This window comes from Sinohyriopsis cumingii, chromosome 17 (assembly GCF_028554795.1).
Source record: "Sinohyriopsis cumingii isolate HCF-2022 chromosome 17, ASM2855479v2, whole genome shotgun sequence".
Classification (NCBI taxonomy): domain Eukaryota; kingdom Metazoa; phylum Mollusca; class Bivalvia; order Unionida; family Unionidae; genus Sinohyriopsis; species Sinohyriopsis cumingii.
This window is the reverse complement of record NC_142977.1, coordinates 28,709,913-28,733,243: the sequence shown is the minus strand read 5'-3', so window position 1 is coordinate 28,733,243 and position 23,331 is coordinate 28,709,913. Positions and strand designations below refer to the sequence as shown.

General features: G+C 36.6%; 1 protein-coding gene across 1 annotated transcript in view; it reads left to right on the top strand.

The window, feature by feature from the left end:
- LOC149778330 (uncharacterized) overlaps positions 1-21,018 on the top strand; it is a 61,593-nt gene extending 40,575 nt beyond the window's left edge. The window contains exon 11 of the mRNA XM_089939140.1: positions 16,571-21,018. Coding sequence (XP_089795266.1) covers positions 16,571-16,673 — 103 coding nt within the window. The 3' untranslated portion in view covers positions 16,674-21,018. The remainder of the gene's footprint in view (positions 1-16,570) is intronic.
- Positions 21,019-23,331: the final 2,313 nt, after the last annotated feature.

The window sequence follows — 23,331 nt, the reverse complement described above, 5'->3', positions numbered from 1 at the left end:
AAAATGGTTTGGCTACAAGTTCTTTCACCTTAGAGGTGGCGTTTAATATAGATATATAAACTACAAGACAAAATATGGTGGCCATTGTCATCATGAGAAAGAAGGAGATATAGAGACAAATATAACTGAGATATGCCTTGTTAATTCTGGATGCCATTGATATTTTAATCCTTTGGAATCATTCATAAATGTCTAAGCTATTCGGAAGAAGCTAGAAGTTTGGTTAAATGGTTACATTTACATCAATAGCTTTTAGTTGATTAAAACAATTATCCCAAAGCAATTAGGCAAGTGGAAAATGTCTGTTTTGCGTAACATCTAAAATTTGGAGCAGATATGATTATCTGTTGGACGGGGCAAATATAAATACACACAACATTTTGGTTGCTATGAATGTATTCTGCATTTGTTTTCTTCTAGATTATGAAACTCTCCACACTTCATTAATGTTATCACCTCTATTTCTTTGCATTTCATGCATGTTAAGGATGCCTGCTTTTGTAAAATCAATTTTTAATGTGTAACTCAACATGATCATTACATTACTACTTAGTTGACATTGGGTCATTGGTTACCTCAGTGAGTCATATGCATCAAACTCGTAGATACATTGAACATACAATAATGTTATTATGAGTACTGATGATTACTGACTAATTAACAGATAATGTATATACAATTTTAATATGAGGAAGAACAGGTATGTGAGGTAAGTCAGTAATAAGCATATGACACCTCGGAAATTAATAATGGTTTACGAAAGGTAAATCAGCTTCGTTGGCTTTCTATGTCAGAAGCGTGACAAACTTTTGCCATTTTGCAAAGATTCATCATCAACATTTCTCAATGTACCTGATGATTTGATTTGTAACGTGAAATCTTGATAGTGTTAAATACTCATTCAGAGATAGTTTAGGGACATTTGTTTACTGTTTCCCATACCTTATGCATATAATGACTCTTACCTACTGATACATATTTTGGTAGTTTTTGATTGCTTTGACCCTTATCAACGTAAACAAGGAGCAGAGCGGGCGAACAACCTCTAATTGACTCACTCGTTATTCGCAAAAATAAGCCTTCCTGGAAATCATAAATAAGGGATTGCAAACTGAGTGCCAAGTATGAGGCTTCACCCTCTCTGCTGCTATTAATTAAAAATTCTTATATCAATTATGGTTCATCCGGAATCTTATACTGTCCGGTTAGCTCGAGAGCGACTAGAAGCAATTAAGAAATTTCTTCCTGTGAGAGATTCTTTTAGAGAAAACCTGCAAGTGAGACAGCAAGCACAAGTTGAATACGCAAAACGTACGGAACGGTTATTTAAACCTGTTACTAAAGTTACTGAACAAGTCGTAACGGTTATTAGGGAGGATCTTCTTCCAGTATCAAAACAAACCGCTGAGCAAACTGAAAAAAATAGCAGCGAGAACTAAGAAAACAAAAAAGATTTTACGAGTACTTCCAACTGAAATAGCTGCAGCTCAACCTCCAACTGTCGATGAAGAAATATTTGAAGGCATTGGCAAAATTCGTACTGAAGTCGCCTCCACGAAAAAAGAACTTGCACCTAAACCAATAAGAGAAAACAAAAACATTAAATTGATTTAAAAAAATTTAGTAAGGTTTTGTCGAAGATATTAGAAATACTCAAAGTGAAACATTACCTGAAAAAATATTAGTATGTTTAATAAATATATTATTTTTAACCCCGGTTATGAAAAAATAAACTTAATAATCTTATTAAATGGATAAATCGCATATATAAAAACAAAAATCAAGCCAGAGATGATGATTTAGAATACAGATGTCTTGTTGGAAGTACTAAGACTTTATAGAAAGACATTAAAACAAATAGAACAACAGCAAGAACCTTCATATCAACTTCCTCCACCGCGGCAACAGATAGAAGAACAACAATCTTCTTCACCGCAGCAAAAGTTGATGTCGGAACTTAAAGGGTCTGAAGAGCTACTTAAAAAAGCAAAAGAAGAAAGATCACCCTTAAGACTATTTAAGAAAAGCGTGGAAGCAACAACTAAGGAAGAAGGAGCAACCGGAAGTGGTTTGGGAAGTAGTCTTGCTTGTACTAACACTATTCTCAATGATGTGCAACGGTTAGAAGTTCTCATAGAAGGAACGCGTGCCGGTAATAATTCTCCGGAAATAATTAATGAAGCAGTTGATATTTGTCAGCAATTATTCACAGGTGGTATCATGGATATTGGCGTTTACTGAGAACTTATTAATGAACTCGTTGATGATTACAGTGATTAGATAAATGGTAAGTAAAATAAGATGACCATACACAATAGTCAACATGGACCTGTAATGGTCAGAGCAGTAAACTCACGATTACCAATCTACAGAGCGATTTACGAAGATGGGCTTGGTGATGTTGTTCAGGGATTATTTAGAAGGTTAGCTTCAAAAGTAGCACATGTTGTAAAACAATTATCTATGAAAGCTATTGATGTTGTTCGTGAAAAAGCTCCTGGTGCAGTCGTCAATGTTGCTGGTAAGGCGTTCTCGGCAATCAAAGAAAGACTATCACGATTAAGGCGACGAAAATCACAGCCAGTGAAATTACCAAGTACTGAGGTTCTGCCTGCAAATATCAGTAAAATAATAAATCTTCCTGCAAATCAGAAACTGGCAGCGCTAGCAGATCAAGAACTCGGTGAAGCAGGACATAATATTTCAAGTTGAATATCAGGAATCGGAATTTCCCGAAGAAGCTATTCACCTGTTAGACGAAAATAATTATAATAAAAATGTTTAAGCGCATACCCGACACAGTATTTGACATGGACGCACCTGTCCTTGAGGACGAAAGTGTACGTGATTAACAATTTTATTGTTATAAGGCAAACGTGACTAACGAGCGAGGAAGAATTGAATTACAAGTCCATGATACAAGCAGATACTTTTTGCCCGCCGAGGCTTTTATCGAGGTAGAAGGTGAAATTTTAAAAACAGATGATACTGCATACGGCGCAGACTATCAAGTTGGCTTTGTCAACAACGGCATCATGGCACTGTTTGAGAGCGCTAGCTATTTGATTGATGGAGACAACATCGAAACGATTCAGCGAAATGTTGACGTTGCCACAACAATAATAGGACTAGCAACATACTATGATGATTATACAAGATCAGCAGGGCCAACAATGATGTTTGCGAAAGCTAATTCTACCCTGACAGCAAACCGTATACTATAAGACGGCCAAGAAACAATACCAACAACGCTGACGCTGATATGTGGCCGATGGTTCATGATTTTAATCCAAGATATAATTTAGGATCTGCAACACGTCGATCAATGTTGGATGGAAATCATAGAAAATTTTCATGCGCGATTCCACTGTCGCATATCTTTGGATTTTGCAAAAATGTTAGAAAAGTTATCTTTGGAGTCAAACACACAGTTGCTCTTGTGAGAAATGATACCGACAACAACGCGCTCTTGAGACCTGCTGGTGGTGATGCTGGTAAAGTAGTACTGTAAAAACTTTCGTTGTGGATGCCGGTAATGACTCCATCGCTTGCTGAAGAACAGCGATTCCTTTTTTTCATGAAACACAGGTGGTAAGTCTCTGTTGTCCTGGTTAACAACAACCACGGATAGTATGCACTCTACCGTCGACGTGGAATTTACATGGCATATAGCATCATAGAAAAATGTTTCTGCACCACGACATGTATTCGTTGCTTTTCAAGAGACTGCGCGATTAAACTCACAAAAACATTCCCATATGATATTTGACCGACTTGGTGTTACTGATGTTTCTTTGCGGATAAACGAACAACAAGAACCAACAGAAGCATAATTCTGAATTTTGAACACAATCGTGTAGCGCGTGCATGCCATCTGTTAATGATGTTTATGGGACGTGATCAAAACGTAGATACTGGATTACAGATCTCACAGCATGATTTTAGAACTCTGTATCCAATTTATTAATTTTCACTGAAGCATCTTGATTTATCCAAACAATATGTCGTTGATATGTACTTCGACGCCAGAATAAATACAGGCGGTGTTAATTACAGAGCAATCGCGGTTATACTTAGTGACAAAGCAATGTTACCTGAGGGAGGAAGTGGTCAAATGAGAGTCGTTAATGCACCAGTGGAAAATCGTTAATCTTTTAGAAACACGAGGATTTTATAAAAATGTCATATCATCATTCTAGTGTCAGTCTGACTCCTGGTCAGATCAAGATTTTACAATCCGCATCAGCAAAACAATGTGGGACCACAATAACTCTAAAGCACAATCAAGTCACAGCCGGTGAAAATAAACTGTCATTGACTGCGCGTTAACTTAAACATCTCAATGACGCTAAACAATCCAAGACTAGAATACGATTTAAACCTTCTGCTAGTGCTATCAACGACGCAGTTACAGCGGGAGGAATATTTCCATTTCTCTCAGCAATATCAGCGTTATTATCTGCTGCTGCCCCAGCTATTGCAAAGGCAGCCGCGTCAGGTGGTGTTGGATATCTTTGTAGCAAGATAGCAGAAAAAGTAATGGGAAAAGGGATTAAAAAAGGGGAGCGGCCTAAGACTTACGGGAACTAGGAAAAGGTCTGAGACTTTTGGGAACTTATCTAGGAAAAGGCCTGAGACTTCCGAGAACTTATCTACGTTGAACTCACAATGGGGTTTTACACCAATGTCAAATTTTGATTTAATCGATGTGGCTAAACAACTCAAAATAAAAAACTTCAGAGGGGTTTTATGCGAGATCAATTACCACAACAACCAAACAACACCGAAAGAGGTATTATTAATCTCGATAACAGCACTGGACCTGGAACTTACTGGGTATCATACGCGATTGGTCCTCGTGGGATTATTTTTTTTGACTCGTACGGGTTAGCTCCACCGCAGGAATTTATCAAGTATGTCGAACAGTCAGCGATCCCATTTTGGTACTCAACGTTACCAACACAAAAATTAACCGATCCACCAGTATGCGGCCGTGAAGCAATTGCTGTGCGATGTCTTTATCTAAATCGTCGTTACCACCTCACAAAGTTGTGCACGATTATGCAAGTCAGCGTTGGAAATCCACGATTTGAAAAAAAGAAAAAAAATAATGTTTGATGTTTACGGAAGATCTCGTAGTGATATTAGGAAAAAAAATCTGACATAGACTTATCAAAATACGTGACAAAGACGATCTTAATGATCTCATGAACCTAACTGGAGTTGACCGAGATGAGGTTGTTGTTTTTCAGGACAAATACGGTGTTTTAAAAACCAGCAACATCAAATGGAATGATATAGTTCGACAAGTACTCGGTGCGGTCACGGATAACATCACTGTGTTTACTGACGGTGGTAGCATCAGAGACTCCAGTATATCGTTTCCAACCATCAGAAATGAAATCGCTAATAGTTTAAAGAATACTGGTGACACAATGTCAGGTGAACTCAGCATGAGCGGAAATAAAATAGTAGTGCTCGGAGACCCAACATCCGACGAAGATGCGGCAACAGAAAAATATGTGGACGTTAACTACAGCACCGTAGATAATAAATTAGCCACACTGCAAGCGAAGTATAACATTCATGTGAGTATGTTCACGAATCTTCGTAGAAATTTTAGAAAAAATGATGAAATCGCAGATAATTTCTTTGGAACTCCGCTCACCGCTGACATGAAACTCTCTGATATCAATACGAACATTGATACAATTAAGAAAACACTCGAAGACATCTTAAGTGGAATTCCTGATATCGTTAACAAAATTAGTCTGATTAAAATTCCTCACAAACAGATCACCAATGTAGTATACACAGTGTCATCCGGGTTCGCAACATGGTCTCAGCAAACAAATACTATCAAACACACTGCAACAGTTACTGGTGTGTACAGGCTGTCTTTGTTCAGTTCTGCCAAATTTAGTATATACACCACATATCCTTGGCGGCATTCAACCGATAAGTTTTCCAGGGTTGTGTCTGTTGCGTTAAATAGCGGAACCGAAGAAACATTTATACTGAACGCAGCTGATAAGAAATTAACCACAACATCTTACTGATAGTGTCTGGAATTTGTTGTTGAGACGCCTCAATTGGTTACTGCGTAAAATAATAATTTCCTTAACACAGTTAAGAACAGAGTTAGGGACAGAATCAAGAGTCCAAAAATATAGATATGATCAAGTACATGAATGGCAATCAGCTTTTAAAACAATCATTGATAAGTACACCGTAAAAGTAAAAAAAAATATACAAGCGGCGTGCAGTTGCCATTGATATTGCAGTTTATTCAGTGTCAACGTTAGTTGCGTCCACTGGTATAGTGTTATCAGCGCTGACTCCGATAACAACAGTGATAGCAACAAGATGTGTTTCATCATCAGCAGCAATTGCAGGTGTCTTTAATAGTATCGCGAAAAAGATATCCACGTGCACGAATAAAAAATTGCATGATTATGTTTTGCGGTTACATACGGCAACAGCAGCATATTCTACATTTTCGTCGCTGATATCATCCAGCCTCGACGACACAACAATATCAGATTTCGAATTTACCAACATGGTGAAGCTATACAATGAAGTAATCGACGTATAAAACCACCATTTGAAAGAAAATGAAAAGAATAAAGACCGAACTACTTCAGCAGATAGTCGCGAACACAGCGCCGGTAAGAACAACGATGATATCGACAAGCTCAACAGCCCTTGAATTCAGTAGTACTTTTCCAACTGCAATTCCGTAAGCGAGATCGCTCTTGCACAGTTGCGAGTATACCACATTTGGCCAAATATCAGATCGCAATCAGCCAGTAGATTACAATCAAATAATTCGTTGGTATTTGCAAGTAAAAATAAACCAGATGGAACCTCCAACTGGACCGTCGTTGGATCAATGATGAATTTGCAAGCAGAATAAAACATATCACAAGCCAGGAATCCAAGATAAAAATAACAGTTCATGAACCAACACAATCATCTGCAATCGAGATAAACTCTCCAGATTACGCTGTGGATATCTATCAATCATCAATCAGATCAGTGTTAGGATAGCCTGATGTTGCACCGGAGGCTTCTCCACCACCACCTGAACCAAAAAGTTTGATATACCACGGATAAAAACTCGTATCATGAAATTATCTCATCTTACAAAGATCGTTTACTTGATATGAAATATTCAACATATCCAAAGTTGGTTGGTTATTTTACCTTCATTAATAAGGACGATGTAACTTGGCACATTGTTCAGGAAGATCACGCGAGGAAATCATTAAACAAATTGAGATATTAAATCAGCTTGTATCTGATATGAAAGATATTAACTATCGAGTAATTCAGGTAACAATTAATACTAAAGCGATAGACAGCAAACAATAATTTTTAAATGCATATTCGATAATAGAGACAGATCTACCAAATTTTAAATGTCCTGGGTATAACGCAGACGAATAACAAAAATCCACCAATGATATAATTGATGAATATTTTCCTGAAATACTCGCTGCATGGAGAAAAACACTACCACCGGCAACGATTCTCCGACACAACAATGACCCATCGGGGACAGGCCGTTATGTATCTCCAGAAATCGTAAATATATCCTCGGTGATCGTGGTCAACCGCCTCTGTGATGCAATTGATGGAATCTATCAGATAAACACTGACATATCCATACAGGCACAGCAAGGATACATCTTATATACGTTTACACCACAAGTCCCACCTGGGTCTCTTGTTGTGCAAGAACCAGTCAATCCCATCTATTTGCGATGTCATAATCCACTGGTATCAAGAATAAACTTTAAACTGACTGACCAATCCGAGAACTTGATTGACCTAAGAAATGCGACATTGAGTCTGAGTTTATATGTGAAATCTTAAAAATCTACGATTTTCAAATCTACGTATTCTCGATCACAGCAAAAAAAAAATAATTCTCCACCTTGTCCTTGATAAAATCAACGAGATGAATTGACAAAAGGACTACGCTCAAATTCATTTTCTCTGAAAATCTGTCGAATTTTGTAATTTTGATAGTTAATAAGGTAGTCAAACTGACTGATTTGTTAATTCTGAAGTGGTAAAGGTTAGTCAAAATCGTGTAAATCTAACATATTTCAGTGACAAACAAAAATAAAATAAAAATATTTTACTGAAATCTGTCAGTGTAATCAGAATTACAAAAATATTATAAAAAATTTATTTTCAGGTTGATTTTGTTCATTCTGATAGGTAATAAGTAGTCAAAATTGTGCAAATCTGACAGTTTTCACAATAATTTTTGTTATACTGAAAATTGGTCAGTAACAGCACAAAAAAATAATTATCCGTCCTTGTCCTTGATGTGGACTGACATACTACTTTCACTTTGATTTTATCAAGGAGTCTAACTTTCATTTTCATTACCTGAAATAATCTTTATTAGTTGCCTCACGCGAATATTAATTATCTTCTTTGCTTCATATTCACGAGATAATTCTGATCTAATTGTTTCGATTGCACGAGAGAGAGAGAGATTCCTTTATTTCACTTTCTTTTATTGTAACTAGCGATTGACACATTGCTGTACATCCTCCTTCATCTTTTCTTTCTTGCAGTGTCTCAAAATCAGAAATAATTTTTTCAGGATTTAGTTCATCAGATATAGTTATGCCGTCCCGCTCTATTTTTCTAATAGCAGAAATAACATCATTGACATTTTCATAATTCATTATATATATATATATATATATATATATATATATATATATATATATATATATATATATAAGAAAAATATTTTACACTCCTATATGAACTCCTAGGGTGTCATATAACATCCTAGCAAGTCCAGAGGAGTGGGGTTTTTTTTGCACCGAAGACTGCACAACCCCATATGAGTCACTAGGGTGGCTAAATGACATCCTACCAGGCTCAAGGGCATACGAAACACAACCTCCTGTATGAGCGTCTAACCCGTCAAGCAACAGTCTAGTAGACTCAAGAGGGTGTGTTTTCGAGGACGGCACAACAAATAGTATTTACTATTTACATCTGTAAACGCCAAAGGTGCCACCACATCTTAGCGAGTTTACAAGGACACAGTGGACCTAATTAAGGACAGCACAACAAATAAATCTTAATTAACTTAATTAACTTAATTCTAAGGAGGACGGCACAATACCCATGTGAACGCCTAGGGTGCCATCGCATCTTAGCGAGTCCTCAAGGATATAGTAAACCTTAATTAAGGACAGCACAGCACATAAATCTTAATTAACTTAATTCCTTAGATTCTCTATGGAGGAGGACGGCACAATACATTTACAGTATTTACGGTAAGGACGGCACGGTAAATGTATTTACACTATTTATATTAAGGACGGCACAATACATATAGGGCGGTACAGACAGATACGGGGTTATTTTCTACGCTCAACAGATTTTGCACACCCTCCTCAAAATCAACCCCGTGAAGCGCAAAAGGCACCCGCCACGTGCTGACATGGCGGAAAGGTGTGTTTGTCTGTTGAGTTTCGAAAATCCCAATAAAGAATACAGACCCTACGGGTATATAAGCTGGACTGGTACTTGGAAATTCAAAGACAGGCGTGACATATTTTTAATTTTTACTTAATTAGAAAAAATACAGATGAACCTGAAAGCCAGACGAGTTCAGTAAAACATATATTGTTTGTGAATGTTTTATATTATTTATCCCAATAATCAATTACACCTGCCCGGATTGATCAGTCCTTGATAAAAATCTACGGGGAGTAAGCGGAGATATTTTACTTCCGTGTTAACCAATACCACAAAGAAATATTCTGAAAGGACAGAGAGGAAAAAATAATAACTTACCTTTGAGTCTATGAAAAATTGTAATGTGTATACAGTTAAGAAAACACTCGGCTACACAAGTATAGGTTATTAAAGGTAGTTATGTGATGCGCAGTACAGAATAACGATAGTGAAACCAGAATGCGGTTAATCAGAACAGAAAACGAGGAAAACTCTGTTAACCACGTTACATATCCTAGTAGAGTTATCTCCGTTCATTGCCTGAACATAACGAAATGAGATCCAAATTTCGTACTTGTTTGAAATGGCCGATTTTGTATTTTATCTGCGACTCTTTGTACGGAATGCTTGCAGATGCCAAAATACTCGGCAGCTGCGGTTATTGACTTAAATATTAGTTCTTCGCTGGTTTCTATATTGAAAGATTTAACTGCCTTCGGCTTTCTCTTTCCCCCAAGTCCTGCCACGTGCAGAATTTTAGCTAGGTGTGATAGCTTGAAGATTTTGTAAAGAATTATTTTTTGGATTAGAGTCAATATGATCGATCACAACACCATCTTTTATATCCCAGTGAAAAACCTCGAATACAAACCTGTGATTGTAATATTTTTTCTTCCCAGGGCGAATCTAAGATAACCAAAATTTTTAACAACACCTATTGGTTTTTTCAACCGACAGTTTCTTACTGCACCATCACGAGATGCTTCATAATTTTTAATAGTGTGATGTCTGACAAATTCTTTCTGCTCGATTTATATATAATGAGATTTGCCTAAATTATAAGTTATCTTCAAATCTGGCTATTTAGTCTTCAGGGTATCTTATAGCCTTATCAACAGGTTTGTTAGTTCTTTTTTTTAATGCCGTTTTAATTCTCTATATTTTTTACCACCACAAAACGCACACAGCTGTGTTTTTCCTCTGACTCCAACACCACACCGTAAACACGGTTATGGACCAAGACTCCCCAGTAGCACCCTTTGCAAATGTTGACCGCAGAATTCCTTCATGCAGGATTTATTACAAGGAGTTGAAGACCCCACCATCAACTATCTACACTGATTTCTTATTTGAGCCATCGTACATATAATATATTTTATTTAAATACTTGCCTGAAATATAATATGGAAGAGTTTGAGAGATTATCCACAATCTAGCCTTGGAAAACTTCCAGATTCGATCTTGACAGAAGAACCCCTGACTTGCGGAGGCGAATTCTGACTGATCCGATAATTAATCTGATTAATATTATCAGGGATGCTAAAAAAGAATTTCGTAATGATGGAGCATCTCACGTATGGTCGACATTCAAAATTGTATGTGACGCTGACGAAGTGATTGATGCTACAATGAACGATACGCGAGCGGAAAATATAATCGATTATCTCAACGATCAGAAATATTTTTTTCAGAATAAAATTTATTGTGCTGGCAGAAATAGATTCCACTGATTGGATTATCTGTGACAAAGGTGACCCTCTCCTTGCTAATGGAAAAACCACTGTTTTAAGTAAAATATCCAAGCCAGGATTACTGACTGGCATTGACAGACCATATTACAAACGAGCGTATCCTATAATAGCGATTGTTTATGGAATTTCTCAGCTAAATGATAAACCCAACGTCGATGATCTTGCACCAATGTGATTTTCAAAGTCAGTGCTGAATTGTGTAGCCGAGCGAGTAAACATTTTACAAATGCGATGCGTGGAAATGGGTTAACTGATGTAAGACGTAAAAAATATAAATGAGTGGGCTGAATCGGTTAAGGATACCGGAGCTGCAACTAATGATGTTGCCGAATTATCAAGTAAATTAAAATTTCCAAAAAAATAAAAACGTTAACCAGAGAGGTTTTATATGAATCAAAGAATAAAGGGAAGGGGGCATTAATTGAAATTATTGATCATAACGCACACGCGTGGACCAGCGCAGTTACAATATTTCCACGAGATCGAACTGTAAGATTTTACCCTCAGAGAACTCTGGGAGAAACGTGTTTGATTTATTCACGAAATCAGTAAAAACGATCCTGTGTCAGTATGGTTAGTTAAAAGTTCCGATGATGAAAAATATGATCAATTTGTACGACCTATCGGCGAATTATATCATAAAGAATCTCTTCATGACACAATGAAAAATCTTGCGCAGAAATTTTCAAAAATGCTGAGCAATTACTGATTAATTGTTTCACAGTTCCGTCAGTTGCAGCCCACATCGCAAGACAGAAAAATTCGTGGATGCCAACACGATTTGAATTTCTCGAAGACGTACAATTAAGTTGCTGTGAATATGGACACGGTGGACTGTGGAATACCCAATGTGACCTCAACGACGTTATTTCGGTTGATATGGTCACGTGTTATCCAGGAAGTTTTTTCAGGAGCGGGTGAGTGTTCTGGATATTTTGCGCAGTTTGGACACCCGACAAACGAGATGACACGAGTATCGATCAATGGACCACTACCTGATTTTGACCTGACCGGATTCGCTCGTATTATATCATTCGAAACTGCAGAGTTGCAACGGATTCGTTTTATATTGATAAAAATATACATCAATTGTAACTCGTTTTACAAACACTGATGCATCATGGGGGTCGTGTAGAATAAAACAGGAAATGTTATATAATAATACTTAATCCGCAGATGTTACGATTAAAGATATGTATCACAGCAATCATATATCTGAATTATCGTCTGATCCATTGTGTTGCTTCAGCGATGATACTACACTCTGAAATTCTTTGCTAGGATCAACCTGTAACAGCTGTAGCCATCGTAGACTATCTCGTTGATAAATTCGTTTAAACGCAGAAGCTACTTCAGCAGCTGTTTTTGTTAATAACGGTTCTGCTTCCTTGTATCTACTTGCAGCATCAACGACAGTTAACGCGTATTTGTATGTTTTACGACGTCTAGTATCATGTGGTAAAAATAAAATATCAGCCTGATGAACTTCATTAGGAACGCTAACATCAAAATGCCCGTACTGTATTGTTTTAGGCTGTGGTATGTAAATGTGCCATATTGCCTGTAGGGTTAAACATTTTTCAGCAATTGAACGTCCGACACCTGCTGCTTCAGCGAATTTACTAATCGCTGCTCTACCTTTCCAATATCCTCTTGGGGAATAATAAATTGACTCAATTATTTCAATAATCGGTTGATTAATTACCAGCTCCTATTACAAGCTTACCATTCATCACAGATCTCACCAACCAATTAGCTAATGAGTCTTGGAAAGATTTATTTTTTATGGAATTTAACGCATGAATTAATTTTATATCTGCGATATGTCGCTGCTGAAGATCTTTACCTTTATAAGTTACATCATGCTCATGACACGCTTTATCAATGGCATTTATTGGATACTCCCCTGGTTTTGGTTGGTCTTGATTGTCAAGTCTGTTATTAAGTCGAGTTCCAGGTCCGCAGTAATTAAATCCTTGAAGATGTTTTTCTCCTGGGTACTTAGCCCAAGGAGTTCCTGGTAACTTTGTTAACTGAGAGGCGATATCACCTCCGTGTTGTTTTTCTTTAAACCCAACTTCGCGGGAATAAACTTAAATTTCTTTGTACCGCATCGTTCACACTTACCTGTGAGTGCTGACCTGTTATTTTTTGTTGTAATAGTTGTCAGTGTACTTATGAGGGGCATTTCACACAATATAAATCGATATTATTTATTATAATTTCTATAACATGGAGGTCACTGACTTTTCGGCGGTAAAAAGATGAGAATCGGTCAAGCATCATGCTGGGCTACCAAATTCTATTCGAATGATTATCATAAATCCGTCTGGATCTGGTAAAACGCAATTGTTACCTAATTTAATAATGAAGTGGATGACCTGAGACAAGTGTTATTTGGTAGCTCCGTCTGTAGATGATCAACAATGCCATGATGTACTTAAGGACTTTAATGAAAAAGCAAAGTTACTGATATCGATGAAGCGTTATCTGTAGATGACCTTGACGGATTTATTAATAATGTAGCTATGTACGAAGATGTGATGTTGGATAAGCAATCAAATCCAGCTAGAATATTTTCCCGAGGCAGGCATAAATACACAGATGTGATTTATGTAACCCAGCGGTATACACAAATGCCAAAAGTGATTAGAGATAACTGTAATATTCTTGCTGTGTTCAAAGGAGTTGACACGCGTACGTTACAAAATATTCATGGACTTGGTGCAGCGGAGATATGGATTATAATTTTTTTTTAAATTTATTTAGTCAGGCTCATTATTTGATGATCTTAGTCAAATTAGTTTAGAGATATAATCTGGACAAAATTTTTGTTAACGACTTATAAGTCAAGTAGCCATTGTAGACAGGAAAATAAAACACTTGAGGGAGTCTTAATAGGAGGTATCAGAATGATTCGGGAGGCCCGTTTTGAACTTTTCAGTTTTGGATTGTAATTGGACGTGTTACCCATATGGTACAAACGTAGCCTGTCAGTGATAGTATGTATCCCTAGAAATAAAGTTCAAGTGAATGGAGATTTCGAAATTTCGATATATATTTTAAGATAGTTACCATTTTGACTACCACTGCAAATGTGTGATCGATATGTGTATTCCAACTGAGATTTTTAACAATGTAGTTACCAAGAAGTTATTGAGTTTTAACACTAGACACGTCTGAAACATTTTGCATTTGAAGTAAATCCATGTTAGTTTATAGGCACTGCCTTGTTCTGATTGTCACGTATGTCGTTTTAGATGCATTGTGTTTTGCTGAAACCAAACTGATATATTGCTGAGGTCAATTTGAAGTTGATTTTCAATGGAGTCAAGATATTTGCCAGACGAATGCATTGTATAGTCGTCAGCGAAAAGATCTGTGTTACTGTGCATTGGTTACAATGCTAAATCATTGATAGATATTGCAAGATACTTGTGGAATATCACGTAAAATATGGCTTGACTAGGAAGTATGTTTACCTTTGAAAACTTCATGGAGTCTGCTCGTGAGATGTGACCTGAACCAAGTAACTGAGGGTAAAGAAAAAGTGTAGGATGAAAGTTTTCTAGTGAGCGCCAGATAAACCACCAAATCGAATGCTTTTAAAACTCAGTCAAGCCAACGTCAGCAAATTCGCTTTATTTCCTTCGCCAGTATCCACTGGTCCATAAGTTTTGTCATTGGCGTGTCACACGAACTTTCCTGTCGGACACCTGATTGTGGTTTATGTTGGAGTTGGACCTTGTTAAGGTATCTAAAAGGCTGATATTATTTTTCTAAACGTTGTGAAAGTAAAGAGAGAAAAGATATGTGTCGATAGTTGTATGGGTCATTTTTCATTTCTCTTATGGAATAATATTGCTCATTTCCAGGGAAGTGATACTATAGTTAATTACTTCATTGGCTCAGATTGATAAAGCCGACATTTTAAGAGTTTTGTGGTGAATTCCATCAAATCCGCTGATTTGTTAGAGCCTATTTTATTGATAATATCAATAGTAGCATTTATTCTAATTGTTGGAGGGGGATATTGAAACTAACATCATCAGGTACCCTTTCATGCATGAAGAGAGTATGTTTGTCTGTTTTAAGCTCTGTAAATTATTATAGACAAGCGCTTGGGAAATATTAGTAAAGAAGAGGATTAGTGCTTTTGCAATATCAGCATGATAAGTGCCATTAATTATAATTTCACATAGTATCAGAGGTACTAGTTTCGTCGAATTTAGTTCTCACAAATGATTCCAGATGGATCTAGTATCAAAGTTTGAGGCGAAGGTTGTGATGGCATGCATTTTAGAATGAGTGATTTGACTTCAACAATAATTTGTACTCTATTTATTTACGACATTAGGCTCGTTTATTCATCGGTATTGCATACAGGAGTGTGTATTGCTTTTCTTTGCGCTCTGCTGCATAGAATTGCATATATGGGATAGTAATCACTAATAGAGTAACATAGTACGTATATGCCGTAGAGGTTGTCAGGGTGGATAGTGTAGATGTGGCTGAAGTACGGGCTGTTCCGCTTATTGAAGCATTGATTACCTAGTATGTAAGGTCGTTCAGTGGTATGATATTTTGCCAGATAGTGATATTAGGAAATCAATATTGAAGTCTCCAATAATAATTGTTTCATTGGTAAAAGCAAAACCAACATCTAACTCTTGTTGAAATTGGTCAGTGCATGACGAGATGGAGTTTCGAGGTCGGAATGATATTCGAATTACTACTGAGGAAAAGTAATTTAATCCATATAGATTATAGTGTACAATGGACAGTTGCTAATAGAAACATCACAGTCAGGTACAGTACAATCCATAAACCTCTCTTACAGTCCACGTACTGCAAGGTTGGAGTCTTGATGTATCGTAAGTCTTAGTTCATCCAATTTATGTACAATTTTCCCAATGGAAATAAATTAAAGGACACATTTATTATAAATTTCCGAGCTTGACCGTGTTGCAAGACTTGATGCAACCTTATCGTTTCCACTGTTTTGTATTTGCATAGATTTTTGTTATGACACTTGTTTAAATGCAAAAAATGGAAAATATAGAGAAAAATAATAAGCGCGAAACCCAGTCTGAAAATCGTCTTTGATATCCAGTCATGGCATATAAAGCAGATATCGTAAATATGCTTTATTTAAGCAGACTAATACTGTCATGCACGATATTTGATTCTTTTAATCGATTCTGAGTAAGCTCTTAAGTTGAACTAAGAAGCAAATGAATCCATAAACATTAACAAACAATAATACCATAAGTAAAAACATTGTCTATGAAGTATAAATCAAACATGTTTTCCTATTTCAGAGTCTACTTTCCGAACGTCTTCCAAGAGCCTGATCCAAGTTATTTCCCGATGGCACTTGACTGGAGGAGTCAAAATGCAAGCACATCCTGCAGCATTCTCTAAAGCAAAGGACTGAGGCTATACTGTATTCCTCAGTGTTCCTAAGATCCATATGATCATCCTGAAGAATGTTTTGCAGTATTTACTAAGCCAATAGATTATCTCTGAACTATGTACTCCAATATTCAGTAACCCTATGGAGTCATGCTATTGTTATGTGTTTCAGTATTTTTTTTAAAATAATGGATTCGGCCAGAAATATGTCATGCAGCACTGTCTTAGGCAATGCATTTAACCCAACATATGTTATGAGGTATTTTCGTAACTAATGGAATAACCGAAAATTATGCCGTCAGTATTCTCTTAACCATGTGATCAACTATCAATTATGCACCAGAGTTATTTGCAAATGTTTTAATATTTTGTCATTACATTTTGTTTCCTTGAACAGTTCAATAAATTTAACGCCGATTCATATATAAAAAATAACGTTGTTTAAGCATGGCCAGCAGGTGCATCACTCTCTACATATGCAGATATACGCGCGTGACGTAACATTGGCAAATGACAGTGACCTAACTATGTCTGAGAAGACGAAACGATCCATTTACTGAGCAAAGAGCATACTGTAAAATCCGGACGCACTTGGGGGTATTCTTCGACTGATACCGAGGCCGACTTGTGTATAACGTTTTCTGAGATGCTATCCTCTGTGGCATCCTAAATTTTGGGTGTGGTTTTATCTTATTAAAGATGGTTTCGAATATATAGAAGATGACCCACGTCCTGGAAGATTTATTGTTTTTGTGGAGAGGGAAGCGGTTAATGCGAATGAGGCAATTCATTACAAATGCTCGACATGAAGTGAAAGAAATTCTTGTTATCAAGGACGTTAATTGGTCAGCTGTTGTCAATATATGAAATTCCAATTTAAGCTGAGAAAGGTGTGTGCAAGATAGGCACCGCATTTGCTGACGGCTGATAATAAACAAAATAGGGTTTAAGTCGTCCAGCAACTATTCGCAACATACAAACAGTGACAAGAGACGTTTAAGCGTGCATTGATCGGCTTCTTTAAACCCGACTAAAGCGAAAATAGTAATGTTTGGTTGGAGGAAACGAGTAGAGACGACAAAACCGCTCGATTTCGTCGGACCGTTAAGAGAGTCTAACAGGCATTATCTTTCGATGCAAAAACCCCGAACGTCCAGGTACCTCCTACACGTCGTTGCACTGGTACCCGGGCTACCCATCGATTCAATGAGAATGTGCAGGAGCATGAATCCGCCATTGTGACAGACTTCCTGAAGACAAACTTTGCACATCTAACATACAGTTAAGGTTTGGTTAAATCCCATAATTAAACGTTTGCTGAGGAGCAGATGATCTGAAAGTCGCCATACGGTTGGAAGTACAGTTTTCCAGTTATGAACAACATACCAATAGTTGCTACATAATGATTGGTCGATCAGACTGAAAATAAGTGTTCAGCGATACATGGAGTGTATATTGACGGGATGCACTAAATCACTGTTAACCAATAAAGAATTGTGCTGTACAGCGCACTAACATTCAGTGATCTTGGTATGTAAAGCATGTCCTGCAATATTCTATGATCTGATTAATGGACACTTAACTATGGCCTGCAAACCGAATGGAGGGATTCAGGCAGGCATCTATACCGTAATCGATAGAACAACGCTAAATCATATACTGCAGTATTAACGTAAACAACATGTTCAAGCTAAAGTCTTGTGAAGTAAATAGACGATTAATTAACATTAATCTGAGATGATCAACAAATCCATTCGGCCTGGCTCGTTTTGGACCGGGTCGTTTTGGATTACTATTTCTTACGGCGTCGACGCGGACCTGAGTTATTTCGGCCAGGGTTGTTTCGGCCTTCTGTATTAAAAAAAAGCCACCTTAAGTTAACACTTTTACACCTATCTGAATGACCACAGCAAAAATAATTTTCAAAATACAAACAAACAAAAAAATCATTTTTATAGGGAATGGATGTCATTCACTGATTAACTGATTGCTTCTAACAAGACCTCCAAGCCACGCGGATCAGTTGGAGGCTTTCATTGTTTTGATCTTTTATAAGTCGTTGCTCCATAATTTGACCAAGGGTCAGCTCTGGGATTTACATTGATGATTACCAATGGACTTAACTACATTGATTTTGAACATTTAGGTGAGAATATTTAACAGCCAGTGCATATTTGGATGCTTCGTTGTGTATGCTGTTTAAAGAAGAAACATGTATTGACTATTATTTTGAGGAACGATTGAACACAGAAAGCATTGAAGACTTAATGGCATTATTGTTCATGGATCAGCAATGATAAGATTAACACTTATGAACTGACATCTTCCAACAATAAAGACCAAAGTTCTTAAAAACACAGCCATTGGTTCAGATACTTGTGTTTATTTTGGCGCAGCATATAATACGGTAACTACTTCATTCATTCCCTGCATAAATAATATATCGTTAGTCAATAAAATGTGCTTCATATTCTGTATTGAAAGTATTACACTTGTGCTCTACTTTACTTGTATTCATTTTATCACAATGTTTTGTTTGCGATATTCGCCGTTGTTTGGTTTGTTTGCTTAAAGGAACTACCAACATGAAATATAATATTTGTCTATGTCATTTAATCCATTATAGTGTATTAAAATCGGAATACATTGAAACCAGAACGACCGGGGCCGGTACGGTTCTGGGCCCAATCTATCCCGTAAAAATAGTAGACTGAAACGACTCGGGGCCGAATCAATTCAAGTCTGAGACCGTTCCTGACCGAATTGACCTGTTCCCAAACGAACTCGTCTTTAAGGTTCTCTATTGTACATAGTATTTTATCCATCTTTTTGCATATCATTCTAACAGTTTTATGGGTCTCATATATCATGAATACTAATTTGAGATGCTGTTTATTGAATATAACATTTGGTTTGTCCTCTACTAACAAATTCACGAGAGGACGGTTAGTATGTACCGAAGGCTATATATAGATGGGTCGTTCAAACCAGTCCGTTTTCTTTTTACCGGCATCGAATTCGTATGCAAATGCAATATTTACTGTATCGGTTTCCAAAAATGACCGGGAATTCTAGTTGAGATGAAACTTCTGTTTATCTGAATTTGTTTGGGACTTTAATGTTACTACTATGAATATTCTTAAATCCTAATAGTAAATTGTTCTGGATCAATATTATTATTTAATACAAGCTGTTGAGACTGTTGGTTATTATGACATATGATGAATGAGAGGGAACATAATAAGAGAACAGGTAAACTCAATAATATCAGTTTATTTAGTGACACATTTAAGGCCTGAAGACTTGGATAATTCCTTTACTTTCCTCATTTCTGACTGTCTGATATCTATATACTTGGTTGGATATATAGTTTCTTCACACATAAGCAGCATGTTATGCCATAATTTCTATAGGGATTTCGTCTTTTATCAGACGACTTGCTATAAACTACAACCTACTATTGGAACAAATTCAAGGTTTCAGTTAAAGGATTGCGTTAGTCCAGGAATAGGAAGTAACTCTCGAAATGTACAAAAGTGAGCTTGCGCTGGAATTAAACCTGGGTGAGCACTTTACAATATTAATGTATACTATTATTAGAAGTGTTTTTGTAACTCCGGAGCACATTATGGGGGGGGGGGGGGGCTCGTCGTAACTAAAAACACTAAAAATTACCACTTTTGACGCGTAAAACAATTCGTAAGCAATGATCTGAGAGAGAATATTCTCTAATTAAGAGGAATGTGATTATATAATCCTGAGTATCAGTAACTAATAGCGGGCATTTTTCCTCAGCAACAATGTTTTCCACGTGTTGATAATATAGTCATCCAGAAAAGAATGAGAAGCACTAGTGTCTATGGGTCTATGACGTGTAATCAGATTGGGCCGATGTTTTCAAGAATAGTAGTATGATACATCTGGCACTGATGTGGGTTTGTCCATTAAATTCATTTGCTATGTTAATCTTTGTAACTCTAATTAAATTATTTAATCTGGCAAACTGAGTTGCTCGACATGAGCAAAATGTACTGCCTGTTAGTTTGTTTCTTATGTCCATTATTTACAGAACTGAAGTTTCAAATTTTATTTTATTTTGCACATTTTATAAAAGAGCTTGTAGACACTGATTAGCAAACACATATATATTGTTCTAGCATAACGGCCAAACTCTTAGGAACAGTAGAATGAAAGGTCTCTAGACGAATATTTTATGGCTGAACAAGGAAACAACATCGCCTCAATACATATGTCCTGCAATATTAGCTAATGTTAATTCTAAGCGCCGATTTGATGTCATACTACCACTGTAACTCAATCCAATGTAATACACGAATAAATAAATAAAAATTTATGGTTCCTTTTATGTCTTTTTTCGTACGGATCCTGTATCATACCTCCAGTATTTTAACCGTATAATTAATCATTTTTATTGTGTACATGCTTGGTTTTGAGTACCATGTCTTGAGTACTTCTCACCTGTGTGGAACCCACATAATAAAGACCTAATAAATAAGATAGAGATGGTTCAGGGAAGAGCTGCAAGTTTCACCACGAATAAATATCGCAACACTAGCAGTGTCAGTGCAGCCCTGAACCATCTCCAGTGGGAATCACTCGAACCCAAGCCAACCAAGGCCCAGCTGACCATGTTGTATAAGATAGCGAACAACCTAGTGGACATACCAGTCGACAAATACCTGACCCTAGCATATAGCGAAGCTAGGGCAAACCACAGAAAAAAAGTGCCAATTATAGTCAGCATCGACAAATTGTTTCAAGTTCAGCTTCTTCCCATGTACAATAAGGACTTGGAGCAAATTACCATCAATAATTGCGGAAGCTCCAGACTTGGTATCACACAAGCGGGAGCTTTCCAAAATCACATTCTAATGAACTAGTCAGAGACAAGTAAGACCTAGTGATTCTCAGGGCTATGCTACTTGAGGTACAATGACACTCTTTTACTTGTTTCTGCCTTTTCTATCATTATTCTTCTGACTGTCCTATCACTTCCGTTTTTATTTAGCTTTGACCAGGCACCACCCGTCGCTTAATTGTCAAGTGTGACTACCTCAGCATATTTATAGATAGATTTTGTTTATTGAATTATGTGTCTGCCTTTTTGTATGTTGTATGTTATCGTACAAATACAATAGTTCTACATAGACTCTATCATGTGTGACGTTTCCAGGACGTAAAAAGTTTCCTTTCATCGACTGATTGGGTATCTTTTGTTTAAAACCCTATCAAAACACAAACTTTTGTGTTTATTTGTCTTTTATGTGGCCCACAGTAGATAATGAGATGAGCCCAAATAGTAAGGGTTCAAATTGTTTTGTATGTTATTCGTGTCACCGTTGTGTTCACAATTTATCAAGAAATATTCCTGAGTGCAGAAGCACTTTCTGAGACTCTTTTAAGATTTGTACATTATGTCTGTTGAATTATCATCATCCTTAGTTTTACATAAATTGTTATTGTCCAACTTCGAAATAACACTGTGGTATAGAAAGTTGTGGGTATTTACTTTTCAATATAAGAGACACTGGAAGGGAATGATGCTGTTACTGGTTGAAATAAATTTTCAGGAATTCAAGATAAGACTATTGCTTCCTTTAAACTGTTGTGTTGAAACCACCTCAGATATTTCTTAAGTGGTAACAAGATTTGCAAAATATTCTGCTTTGGTTAACATACTGTATGTCAAAATGGCACCAGTTTCATTTAGGACCTACAAGACATCCCAATAAGTTTTCTAGTAGAAACACTACGACGATATGACTTTTTGTTTTATCACAATGGCAACAAAATATTCAAGATCACTGCCTTGATGGACATAACATATATCTGACGCTTTTATGATCAATTAAACATCTTTCGTGACAGCACGTACCAGCTGACATTATAAAAAGTCTTTCAGTTAAAACCCCAAGCTGATATGACCATTCATTCAGAAGAAATTGCGATAATTAGATGTTCAATATGGCCATTGGATTTCTGATCAGCACCATTTTCATTTAGAATGAACAAACATTATTAGAAGACATTCCACAAATGTCCAATGTTGATATGACAACCAGTCAGGAGTAACAATAACACACCTTCAAGATGGCTGCTGCAATAGCCATATTGGTCAATAAATCAGTACAGTTTTCATTTGGGACCAACTGGACATTATAAGCAGTCTCCTTGTGAAAACCCAATATTGATATGATCATACATTCAGGAGGAGTAGTGATAGCAAAAACATGGTGACCATAATTGATGCCCGAGTGGCACCATTATCGTTTTGGTCCTAACAGATCATATAATGAATGTTTATGCAAAGTGTTATAGCAATGCTATAAGTTGTTTAGGACAAGTATGAATAATACAGTCTTATGTAAATGAACAAACTAACAATGGATGAGAGACAAGAGACCATTTCATAACCTTCCTGTTATATGATTTTAAAAGTAATAATTTAAAAGAATGAATGTTGTCTAACTCTCATTGATACAAACTACACTCCAACATTTTACTAAAATAGATATCTTTTTTTTTTGAACCTCGACAATTGTCTATGAGGATGATTTTAGTTTTGGAAAGGAAACAATTTCATAATAGATCATTAGTTTTCTGCTAATCAGTCTATGATATATTAATTTGACAAGATCACGGATTG